The following is a 13,134-nucleotide window of genomic DNA, read 5'->3' on the forward strand; positions in this document are numbered from 1 at the left end:
TTATTTGTTATATTTACAAATCAAAAACTCAAATTTCTTGGAAAAAAAAATAGTTTGGTTTGGTAATTAAAAAAGAAAAAAGGAAGTTTAATTTAGATCCGATTAGATGTTCTTCTTTTTTTTTTTTAAAAAAAAAAACAGTATTCTTAAAAAAATTGTTAAGAAAAAATTCAACAGAAATCTTCTGATATATAAATTCGACACCTCTCTATCTCTCTGCCCTACCACGCCCCAACTTTTCTCTTCGATTCCTTTTCGAATAATTCGGTTCTCTACCATGCCTTCAGCGCAACCTTCCTCTGCCGCCCCCATCCCCGCCGTCGGAGGAGAAGCGGAGTACGAGCCCTTGTTGGCAGCGAACCCCAAACGCTTCCGTTCCTTTCCCATCGCTTACCCGTCCATTTGGGAGTTATACAAAAAGGCCCAGGCCTCTTCTTGGACTGCGGAGGAAGTTGATCTCTCGCAGGACCTCGGGGACTGGCACCATCGCCTCTCCTCCGATGAGCGCCACTTCATCTCCCGTGTTCTGGCCTTCTTCGCTGCCTCCGACAGCATCGTGATAGAGAACCTTGCCGCTCGGTTCTCTCAAGAGGTGAAACTCTTCGAGGCCCGCACCTTCTATGACTTCCAGAAGGTGATTGAGGGCATTCACACTGAGATGTACGCGCTTCTTCTTGATACCTACATCAAGGACAACAATGAGAAGGAGCATCTCTTCGATGCTATCGAGACTATTCCTTCCGTCGCTCGCAAGGCTAATTGGGCTCTGCGATGGATTGAATCATCCGAATCCTTTGCCGAGCGACTCGTTGCCTTTGCTTGCGTCGAGGGCATTTTCTTTTCTGGTTCCTTCTGTGCTATCTTCTGGCTAAAGAAGCGTGGATTGATGCCGGGCCTTACCTTTTCAAATGAACTCATATCTCGTGATGAAGGTCTTCATTGTGAATTTGCTTGTCTCCTCTATAGCCTCCTCCGTAGTAAGCTCTCAGAGGAAAGGGTGCGGTCTATCGTTGCCGACGCTGTTGATATTGAGCGGGAATTTGTCTGTGATTCCCTTCCTGTTGCCCTTATTGGGATGAATAGTGAACTCATGAGCCAGTACATTAAGTTCGTTGCAGATCATCTTCTAAGGGCTTTAGGGTATGAAAATATGTACATGGTAAGCAATCCTTTTGACTGGATGGAGCTCATCTCGCTGCAAGGGAAGACCAACTTTTTTGAAAAGAGAGTGGGGGAGTACCAGATGGCTTCTGTGATGTCGAGTTTGAATAGCGACGAAGCTAACCATGAGTTCAAGCTGGATGAGGATTTTTAAAAAGCTTCATGTTGTATTTTACTACCTTCTGCTGTTATGTATATATTTTTTTTTGTTCCTAAACTTAGGTTTTTGGACATGGCTATGATCTATGTTATGCTCTGTAAAAAGTTGGGTGTTTGTTAACTGATTAGTCAAAATAAAGTGTGCTTATAATTCTAGTGTGTTGTGAATGCTTGAGGAAATGATTTGGTGGTGGTTGTTGATTTTATCATGTATGTTAAATGATTGTCTTAGTGGTGCTTATGATTCTAATGTGTTGTAAATGCTTGCGGAAATGATCGATGTTAGATGATTTTGTAAATGCTTAAGGAAATGATGCATCGAAACAATTTGTTTTAACAAATGATTGATTGACTTTTTGAAACTTTTACAAATTTGATTGACTTTTTTAAACTTTTGAAAATTTGTTCGATGGCTAAATTTAGTTTGAAGCTCCTTATGACTACTATCGTGCATACTTCATGCCACATCTCTGATTTAAGTTATATTATTAAAAAATCAAAATATAATCAGGACGAAGATTAAATATTTTCTCAAGCACACGGTAGTTTTATGTATATGCATTTTATATTCTTTTCTTATTATGTCTTGATTAGTCGGTCGGGCAAGTTGATTGATCAGACATGGGCAATTGCATCGTGCAAACTGATGTGGTCAGCAGATGGACAATACAAATAGACTAATAATTGATGAGGAACAGTGATGAGCTAATAAGGTTCCATGGCTCATTCCATCATGCTAGGCAAGTCATTCAAGCCAATTAGATTAACTTGAATAAGGTATTTGATGTGGTGGATAGGATCAATCTCTTGACATGCATCTCCACTGGCAGCCATGATGTTGCCACATTGTGCATCTTAATTACGATAGAAATTGCCAACAGGTAGAGCACCATATATATATTTAGGTCCAACAACACACTGTAACGACGCGTCACGTGTCCCGTCATCTGTCGTCACACATTTGATGTGACAGACACATATTCTTCAATTGACGTGATTCCAACTGCTTCGAATTCCATGGCTAGATGGGGATCTCGTTTTCTACAACCCTTGATCGGAAGGCTGCAAACGCTTCACATCAGGGTTTTTAAACCCCGACGTTCCTCGCTGTCTCCTTCCTCGCATAACCCCTTCGCTCTCGTCCCCTTTCCATGTCTTCATCTTCATTTTCTTCTTTGCACACTTTGCCAACAACTACTTTGAATAAGTTTCCTTCCTTATTGCTTTCTCCTTTCTCATTCCTTCTCCTCTGTTGCTTCCTTCATGGTGGAATCCTTTGGACCTCCTTTGGCCATCACCGACCTCTGGTACACTTCCACGGCCTCCGATTGCAACGGTGATGAACTTGACCAAGTGCGTCTGTCTTTTTGCATCCTGGATTCTCACCAAATAATCACCCCCTCTACTTACGCCCGTTCCCATACACCGCCCGATGGTGTGGTTACCTTTTTCAAAGACCAACTCATGGCCAGCCTGCGCTTTCCTGTCCATCCATTTTTCTTGAAAGTTTGTAGGTATTTCCAAATGCCCTTGCAACAGTTAGTCCCGAACATTTTTAGGGTCTTGTGCGGGATCGTAATTTTGTTTCGTCGGTACGAAATCCCCCTTTTGCCTCACATCTTTCAATACTTTTTCTACCCTAAGCTTTCCGAGTCGGGCACCTATCTCTCTCAAACTCAGATCGGCTTCGTACTGTTCGACAAAATGCCTTCCTCCATAAAGTACTGGAAAGAGCATTTCTTTTTCGTGCGCCTTCTCGACCGCTTGCCAAATCAACCTGCCCAAATCACCCCTGCTCAGACAATATCGAACCGCTTCTGACTTCCTCCAAGCAGTCGCTATGATGGCCAATCAGAGATACCATATCCATAGGCTACTACAGAAGGGAGTCCTATATGTGTTCGGACTCAATCCCATCCGAATGCGCCTCTCTGCTTCCTTAGGTAAACTGCTCCTTTTCTTTATGCTTTCGATTCTAACTGATTGACATTCCTTTTTCTGCAGCTAACACAATGAACCAAGCATGGCTGCACAGCAAGTGCACCCTTGCGGACGAGGAGGTAAATGCTAAGGTTGTGACTGAGTGAGAGAGTCAAAGCGTTTTTCCGGTCGGCCCCTCAGAAGTTACAGGAGAAGCAGAGGGTAGCCGAGCAGCTATCGCGATGTCACGGCGGCCACCGCCGAGCTGCCACCAGCCCGATCGTCCATGGTGTCGATCATTGTGGCCTCCGAGTCAACTGCTCCCTCCTCCAAGCCCACCTCCTCCGATTAGCCCCTCGTCACGTGCCACAAACGACCTCGCCCAGAAGCGATGGTCGTTCCTCTACCGACCATGGGCCCTTTTGCAAGGCCTCCATCCTAATGGGGATAGAGCTCCTCCTCCGCTATTCCCACCGTCAGCACCACTCGATGCCCTACACCTCTCTCTCCAGACCGGACGCCTTCTTTGTCTGAGATCCCGCTTGACACCATTCCTACCGAGCTTCTGACCTCTTTCCCTCCGAGCAGGCGCGAGGGCCCGGTGTCCACCATCCGGTCGCTTCCTATGTCCCATACAAGGGCTTGCGCCACCTCAGCCCCTTCAGATCCGAACGGGCACAGTCACCTCACCGCAATTATAAGGCTGCTAACGGATGCCTGGCGAGACCCGAACTTCGATGAGCCGCGTTCTCCCAACTACAAAATCAACATCCAAGGTTCTCTGGCCCAAGCCTAGGCGGATGCTAAAGGCCGAGCGGCCACCCTCCCTCTGAGGCAGCTGGCCAATAGCTTCACCCAGAGAATGACCAGGATAAGTGTTGTTGGTGCAACCTTAGGTCAAGGTTGACCTGGTTGACCCGACTCGAGTTGACTTGACTCGAGTTGTATTTTGATGTTTGACTTGGGAAGATTGTTGATGCAACCTTAGGTCAAGATTGACCTAGTTGAGTTGCATGTTGATGTTTGACTCTTGTGAGAGAGTTCTATTCTTGATATGGGACAAGAATAGATGTTTGGGAGATTATTGGTGCAACCGTAGGTCAAGGTTGACCTGGTTGACCTGATTCGGGAAAAAGTCCAAGTATGGAGACTTGGCAACGGAAAAGTCCAAGCAGGGAGCTTGGCACTGGAAAAGTCCAAGTATGGAGACTTGGCACTGGAAAAGTCCAAGCAGGGAGCTTGGCACGCGAAAAGACCAAGTATGGAGACTTGGCACGCGAAAAGTCCAAGTATGGAGACTTGGCACTGGGAAAGTCCAAACAGGGTTTTGGCACGGTGAAAATCCTAGTGAGTGAAGCTAGGTGAATGGAAAGTCCTAACTGGGATGTTAGGCAGTGTGGAAAGTCCTGGTGAGTGAAGCCAGGCAGTGGGAAAGTCCTGGTGAGTGAAGCCAGGCAGTGAGAAAGTCCTAACTGGGATGTTAGGCAGTGTGGAAATCCTGGTGAGTGAAGCCAGGTGAAAGTCCTGGTGAGTGAAGCCAGGCAAGGGAAAATCCAGATGGATCAGGGATGATCGGACTTCTGGTGTTGGAAAGTCCAAGTAGGTCAAAGGGATTGACCGGACACTTGGCAGGGAGTTCTAGCAGGTCAAGGGAGTGACCAGATGCTAGGGATGAAGTACCAATAGGTCAAGGTTGACCGGATATTGGTTTGGAAGTCTTGGGATTTGGTTTGGGCAAAAACCAAGCTCTGGATCGGTCACCAGACCGATCCAGTGATACTCTGTTTGCTCTGATCGGTCTGATGACCGATCAGATACCGAACAGAAGCTCTGGCGAAGAGAAAGGCAGGCTGATCGGTCCACAGACCGATCAGGCCATGTCCTGATCGGTCTGTGGACCGATCAGAGATGAGCATCGCGACACCTGATCGGTCTGGGGACCGATCAGGTGACAAACAGAAGCACAGCCAATGTTGGGATCGGTCTGTGGACCGATCCAGCTGTAGCCTGATCGGTCCACAGACCGAGGCCTGATCGGTCCTTAGACCGATCAGGGTTCTAGCCGTTGCGACGCAACGGCTAGTTTCTTCGCTGTATTCTTCGCAGGTATAAAGGGGTCGAGGGCTGCTGCTGCGCGATATCTCTTCTTCCTTCTTCCTGTTCTAAGTGCTACTGTGCTTGAGCTTTGTTGAGCTCCTCCGAAGCTTCGCGTGAGTTTCATTCTACGACTGGGTCAGCTGCTGCTGCTCGCTCTTCCGTGAAGTTGCTGCTTCGTCAACGGAAACCAGTCGAAGGCAAGCTAGCGTTTGTTTTTACATTCATATTGCTCTTGCTTCTTGCTGTATTTCTTGTACACTTATCTTGCTGTTGCAAGAGACTTTGTGGTGAGGTTTCTCCACCCACAAGGAGTATATTATTAGCCGGTTCTCCGGGGACTCATCCACCGACGGATTGATAGGGCTCGTCCACCTCACGGACACGCCGAGGAGTAGGAGTTCATCTCCGAACCTCGTTACATCCTTGCGTTTGAGGTTTGCTTTCTTCTCCTTAGTTTCTTTCTTGTATTTCCGCTGCGACTAACCTAATCGTAGGAAGAAACGCGATCGATTTGGGGCGGCTATTCACACCCCCCTCTCTAGCCGTACGAAGGATCCTAACAAGTGGTATCAGAGCAAGGCCGCTCTTCGACGGATCAACACCCGTGGGAGCAAAGCTAGAGAATGGATCTCTACGGAGAAGATGTCACCATTCCACCTTTCTACGAATGCGGCGACTTCGCGTATTGGAAGGTAAGGATGAAGTATTTTCTTATGACTAACATAATGAATTGGTTTTGTGTACAAGAAGGTTTTACTCCTCCGGTGGATGAAGAAGGAAAACCACTTGAGAAGAAGGAGTGGACAAGAGAACAAATTCACAAATCTGAAATCAACGAAGAGGTAACGAGAATAATTGAATTTTCATTGCCTACTAACATTTTGTGTAAGATAGGATACAACAATGCCAAGGAGTTGTGGGACAACTTGGCCAAGTACCATGAGGAGAGCTCCACTTCAAGCCATGAAGAGGAGCCTAGTGAGCCAAGTAGCTCACATCATGGAGGGAGCGAATTGGGAGTTGAGGGCTACTCAACATCCAAGGAAGAAGAGGAGGAGAGTTCCTCTTGCTCAAGTTCGGAGCAAGAAGAAGAAGTTTCCACCTCCGGAAGGGATGAAGGAGAGAGTCATCCATCCCAAACCCTAGGTAACTCAAGCATTTTAGTTTCAAATAAATTACATATATTATGCTTTGAGTGTAGGGAGTATGGACATTACAAGAGCAAATGTCCAAAGAGAGTTAGGAAGACTCCACCGGCGCCAAAGGTCAAGGTAGCCGGAGTCCCAACACGCAAAGGCAAGAAGCACGTGGTGTGCTTTCAATGCAAGCAACGGGGACACTATAGGAGCCATTGTCCGAGGGGGAGGCAACCTCACAAGGGCAAGAGACCGGGCTCATCGATAGGGGGAGCTAAGGCAAACCCTAAGGTATCTTTTAAGGCTCATTCGTGCAATTCTAGTAGGATACATGCTAGTAATTTTATTGCATTAGTCAATAATGACAAGCATGTTAACACTAGAAATCAATACATGTGCTTAGGTGCTAAACATGTCGACCTAGATAGGGATACTACTAGGAATGCTAACTCTAGGATTAACACTTCTAAGGTTAAGGAAAACCTAGGTAGAAATCCCAAGAAGACTAGACACATGCCTAGGAATACCTCAAGGAATAATGATAATTTAAAGCTTGAGGTATTAGAGAAGGAAAATCAAGTCTTGAGGTCAAGACTTGATACTTTGGAAAAGGCTCTTAAGAATTTGGAGAAGTCATCTCTAGGCTCTAAGGGTCAAAAACCAATGTCCAAGGACAAGAAAGGTTTGGGTCACAAACCTAAGTCCCAAGTGGTCAAGCCCACTTACCATAATGTTCCATTCGATTATGGAACAAAACCTAGGGCTAGGAAAACCACTACCAAGGTCACAAGGGGAGTCACCCCTATAGTTGACCTTGATGAGACCCAAATGACCAAGGCTTTAAAGCCTAAGAGGGTCATTAGGAGGGTTGCTAGGGAAGTTATCCCTAGTGAATATTTAGTGAACCCAATGAGCTCTAATAGGTATTGGGTTCCTAGGAGCATCTTCTCTACCCCATAGATGGGTTGGAGAGTGTCAACTCCAATAAGAAGGGTAGTTAACCCAACTTTGAGGAAATTGACACTCAAGGAGCATTTTCAAGGTTTTTGGGAACCTTTGAAAATGAAAGGGAATAATCTTTATCATTCACTCCTTGGAAGAGTAAAGTGTGCCAAAGTGAGAATATATTAATCTTACTTTGAATTGACACAATTTGGAAAAACCTAGAGAAATGTCAAATTGGGATTTTAATATTCTCTTAGGTAATCAAGGCAATCCGGGCCTTAATTTAGAAGTGCTACTCTTGTAAAATTTTAAATGGTATAAATCAAACAAGAGATCAAGAAATGCCAATTTGGGTTTTGACATTTTCTTGGAGCACTTTGGGCAATCTAGGATTAGAATTTAAGTTAGCTAAGTGATTAAGGATACTTAGATAGGTAATCTAGGTATTTTATTTGTGTTAACTTGCCATGATTGGTTGTCATATGCCATGCCATGACATCATATTTATTTTATCATCATTTGAAATGTCATGATAATGCTTAGGTTATCTATATGTCATGTGTTAGTTTAGTTTCAAACTTTATGTCATGACATCATGACATTGGCACATGTTTTCATTTATGATACCATTTTATGCCATGTCATCATCTCTTGCATTAATAATCAATTGAATTGATTTAAGGATGAAAAACACATTTTGATATTGAGATCAAATTTGTGTTTAGAAAATGCATGAGACCTTAGTTTAAGATACCTAAACCCATATCTCACATCAAAATTGACATGGATGTGTTTGATACACTTTAGATGTGTGTGAGATATTAGGATCATGAGTTAGGATCAAGGTGCATAGTTCTTGTACCTAGATGAGCCTAATTCAAGAAATGGGGGATCATAGGGAAAGCTTGTGTACAAGTCATGTGCATATAGCCCTAAGATTATGGTCCTAAATTCAAATGGTTTTAAAAGAATTTTAAAATTGATTTGAAAAACCTTGATGAAGCTTTCCTAGTGATAGCATTCATCATTGAACATTTTGATACAAAATTGACTTAACTTTGAACTATTTCAAAGTTTTTGAACTTTGTATCAAGATTGAAAAATGGAAACTATTTTCATAGAAAATTATCTTTCCGTGATAGTATATGGTATGAGGAGTGTATCTTTAAAATTTTACGATTTTTGGAATTTTCTGGAATTTATTAGGAGTTTCTGAATTTCCGGGAAGGGAAATCAGAAATCTCTGATTTCAGAGTGTGGATCGGTCACCGGACCGATCCAGGGAAGTTCTGATCGGTCTGGTGACCGATCAGTGACGATCCAGTGCGATAAGTGAAGCGTGGATCGATCTGGGGACCGATCCAGGGGGATTCTGATCGGTCTGGGGACCGATCAGGGCGTGCCGAATTTCTGATTTTTCAGCTGGTGTCTGAAATTTCAGTTATGGAAGTGGTGTTTTTGAATTTCTAAAGGTTTGGAACTCACAAAGACATTGTTGGTGCAATGGTCAAGGGGAGAGTGTTCATTGGAGAATTATTGGAGGACCCAAGCTAGGTTATCGGGTTAACCTAAGCTAAGGGAAGAATGTCAAGGAATATTCGAGGAAGAACATTGGAATACTTTTTGATGTGTGTCAAAAAGGGGGAGAATTATTGGAGAACCCAAGTTAGGTTATCGGGTTAACCTAAGGGGAGAATGTCCAGGAATATTCGAGGAAGAACATTGGAATACTTTTTGATGTGTGTCAAAAAGGGGGAGAATTATTGGAGAACCCAAGTTAGGTTATCGGGTTAACCTAAGGGGAGAATGTCCAGAGAATGTTCAAGGAAAGAACATTGGACATTGGAAGATGGTTGGAAAACCTAAGTTAGGTTATTGGGTTAACCTAACTTGATTATGGTTTTGTCAAACATCAAAAAGGGGGAGATTGTTGGTGCAACCTTAGGTCAAGGTTGACCTGGTTGACCCGACTCGAGTTGACTTGACTCGAGTTGTATTTTGATGTTTGACTTGGGAAGATTGTTGATGCAACCTTAGGTCAAGATTGACCTAGTTGAGTTGCATGTTGATGTTTGACTCTTGTGAGAGAGTTCTATTCTTGATATGGGACAAGAATAGATGTTTGGGAGATTATTGGTGCAACCGTAGGTCAAGGTTGACCTGGTTGACCTGATTCGGGAAAAAGTCCAAGTATGGAGACTTGGCAACGGAAAAGTCCAAGCAGGGAGCTTGGCACTGGAAAAGTCCAAGTATGGAGACTTGGCACTGGAAAAGTCCAAGCAGGGAGCTTGGCACGCGAAAAGACCAAGTATGGAGACTTGGCACGCGAAAAGTCCAAGTATGGAGACTTGGCACTGGGAAAGTCCAAACAGGGTTTTGGCACGGTGAAAATCCTAGTGAGTGAAGCTAGGTGAATGGGAAAGTCCTAACTGGGATGTTAGGCAGTGTGGAAAGTCCTGGTGAGTGAAGCCAGGCAGTGGGAAAGTCCTGGTGAGTGAAGCCAGGCAGTGAGAAAGTCCTAACTGGGATGTTAGGCAGTGTGGAAATCCTGGTGAGTGAAGCCAGGCAAGGGAAAATCCAGATGGATCAGGGATGATCGGACTTCTGGTGTTGGAAAGTCCAAGTAGGTCAAAGGGATTGACCGGATACTTGGCAGGGAGTTCTAGCAGGTCAAGGGAGTGACCAGATGCTAGGGATGAAGTACCAATAGGTCAAGGTTGACCGGATATTGGTTTGGAAGTCTTGGGAATTGGTTTGGGCAAAAACCAAGCTCTGGATCGGTCACCAGACCGATCCAGTGATCTGTTTGCTCGATCGGTCCGATGACCGATCGATACCAAGCTCGCGAAGAGAAGCGGTGATCGGTCCACGACCGATCAAGCTATGTCGATCGGTGCGTGGACCGATCGAGATGAGATCGCGACACCGATCGGTCCGGGACCGATCAGTGACAAACAGATTGGGAGAAGGAATGGCTCGTCTCTGATCGGTCCACAAACCGATCGGGACATGGCATGAAGGTCTGCAGAACGGATCGGTCCGGGACCGATCAGACAGGGCCTGATCGGTCCTTAGACCGATCAGGGTAGCTGCTGCGACGCAACGGCTAGTTTCTTCTGTATTCTTCGCAGTATAAAGGGGTCGAGGGCTCTGCGCGATATCTCTTCTTCCTTCTTCCTGGTCGTGCTTGAGCTTTGTTGAGCTCCTCCGAAGCTTCGCGTGAGTTTCATTCTACGATGGTCAGCTGCTGCTGAGTTGCTTGTTGGCATCCGTCCGCTAGCGTTTGTTTTTACATTCATATTGCTCTTGCTTCTTGCTGTATTTCTTGTACACTTATCTTGCTGTTGCAAGAGACTTTGTGGTGAGGTTTCTCCACCCACAAGGAGTATATTATTAGCCGGTTCTCCGGGGACTCATCCACCGACGGATTGATAGGGCTCGTCCACCTCACGGACACGCCGAGGAGTAGGAGTTCATCTCCGAACCTCGTTACATCCTTGCGTTTGAGGTTTGCTTTCTTCTCCTTAGTTTCTTTCTTGTATTTCCGCTGCGACTAACCTAATCGTAGGAAGAAACGCGATCGATTTGGGGCGGCTATTCACACCCCCCTCTCTAGCCGTACGAAGGATCCTAACAAGTGTCTCATCGTCCCTTCTACATTCCTTTTTTGTTTTTCGCTAACTCTTCTTTTCCTGCACGCAGTTTTGGATTGAGGGCCTATACATGGCCCAACGACGGGCTTTCCTGGAGAGGGAGAACAGCAAAATGCACGTCTCACTTGAAGGAGTTGGTTCCTCTTGGGGAGACGTTGCCGCGTTGACACTGGAGGTGGCCTAGCTGAAGATGGACCTAGAGAGGACCTCCGAGAAGCTACACAGTTCCGAGCAAGCTCTTGGGCACGAGCGAGACAATAACCACGTACTCAATGTCCGACTTCAACAACTTGATAAGCAGACCACCACCTTTGAAAACAAGATCCGCTCGGCCAACAATTGGAAGAATCAAGCCATTGCGGATATGGAATTAAAGAACAAGGAGGCTCGACTGCTTGCTCAGACGCTAAAGGAGGTCGAGTCTGCTCTGGTTACCGACCGGATCCTTCACCTGGTCGACCACGCTATTGACGAAACCTTTCAATAGCTGTTGGACGACAGTCATCTTTCCCCTAAGTTGCCCAAGCCAATCATAAAGAAGAGGAAAATTGCAGACTCCCTCCCTGACGAAGTCCTTGACCCTCTCCTTTGACTTTTTTGTGCCCTATTTTGATGTAAAATTTTTTGAATATGAACTCTTATCTTGATGTAAAAATTTTTAAGTATGAACTCATGCGCTCCCGCCTGGCGCTTTGTCCTATATTTCCATGCTTCTCTGTACTATTTGCTTGTTGTAATTTGATGCGTAAATTTATTAAGTTTGAATTCATGTGCTCCTGCTCAGTACACTATTTTTTGCTTTAAGACCTCATCCTTTTCACCTACTCGCGCTTGCTCACCCTTCAGGGTTGTCAATAACACCACAAACCTAGTCACTCGGGCACGTGAGTTTGGACCAAACCTAGCCGCTCAGCTTATGAATCCCTGACACTTAGCGTGAGGGCAAAGCTCACTTATAACATGACCACTCGGACATGTGAGTCTAGGGTTTAGACCTAGCCGCTTAGCTGAGGAATCTCTTGTTGGATCGATTATGCACGTGAGGAGGGGGTGAATCACTTGGTTTTCAAAAACTCATCTTTTCTTTTAAAATCAAAGTATACGCAGCGAAAAAAAGAAATAAGAAAGCGAGAACAAAGAACATAAGAAAACATGAGCGGTTTTACTTGGTTCAGAGCATTTGGCGACTCCTACTCCAAGACCAAAGTCCTACGGACTTATCAACAGATAATCCACTAAAAACCTCTTCCAGTACCTCCGGAAGAGGAAATTGAGTACAAAGAAGATTAGAACAAGTGCAACACACTGCACCTGTCCTTTTGTAGTAATTAAGTACACAAATAAAATTTGTTACTGACACTTAAGGATTGAAATAGGAGCGCTTTTGTCGATGTTGGTCTGCCGTGCGATCAAAACTCCTCGAAGTAGTCGTCGGGCATAGCAGCTTCGCAGTAGAATTATAGCAGGAGCCAAGGGCAGTCGGAAGCTTAATCGGATGCGTAGTAGCTCGTATATCTGTGTTGTGTTGAAGCCTTCTCGAGACTACCTTATATAGGGCATGGAAGGCACCTTCTATAGCTATTGATGACGCCTCCAATGAGTCAAATTTGATACCGAACAGTCTGGCTTCTATCTGTGACTTCGTCCGAAAATCAATCCTGCAGAAGGCACCTTCCATAGCCATGCAAGGCGGCTTCCATGAACAGTACGAAGGCGCATTCGGGCACTGTTCATCCGAAGACAAATTTGCTCCTTTGTCCTGCAAAACAACATTAGTCCAATAAACCAAATAATAACATGCAAGACAAGTGTTAGCACAATAATATTGAGCATTAGTAATTAGTTCTTGTCCTTCTTAGACAAAAAATTAGTCAAGGTCTCAGTTTAGGGATCCAAAATAGACTTAAACTGAACCGACGTCTACTATCCCCTCAACCGAGGCACATCATCACTGAGTCATTCTCCTCCAGTGACTTACCATAATTTATCAATTTGTCAGTTGTCCGGTCCGCAGACCCAACTGGACTTCTTGCCAGATATTCGGTCAGCCCGTTGACCTATCT

General features: G+C 45.0%; 1 protein-coding gene across 1 annotated transcript; it reads left to right on the top strand.

The window, feature by feature from the left end:
- Positions 1 to 229: 229 nt before the first annotated feature.
- On the top strand, positions 230 to 1,476 carry LOC121986119 (ribonucleoside-diphosphate reductase small chain-like). Its single transcript, XM_042539932.1, has one exon. The coding sequence runs from the start codon at positions 278 to 280 to the stop codon at positions 1,313 to 1,315; it is 1,038 nt and encodes a 345-aa protein (XP_042395866.1). The 5' UTR covers positions 230 to 277; the 3' UTR covers positions 1,316 to 1,476.
- The last annotated feature ends 11,658 nt before the right edge of the window (positions 1,477 to 13,134 follow it).

The sequence above is a fragment of the Zingiber officinale genome, chromosome 5B (genome assembly GCF_018446385.1).
Source record: "Zingiber officinale cultivar Zhangliang chromosome 5B, Zo_v1.1, whole genome shotgun sequence".
Taxonomy (NCBI): domain Eukaryota; kingdom Viridiplantae; phylum Streptophyta; class Magnoliopsida; order Zingiberales; family Zingiberaceae; genus Zingiber; species Zingiber officinale.

Bases quoted from the DNA above. Each gene is read 5' to 3' on its own strand.
- LOC121986119 (XM_042539932.1), top strand. From the start codon at position 278: ATGCCTTCAGCGCAACCTTCCTCTGCCGCCCCCATCCCCGCCGTCGGA.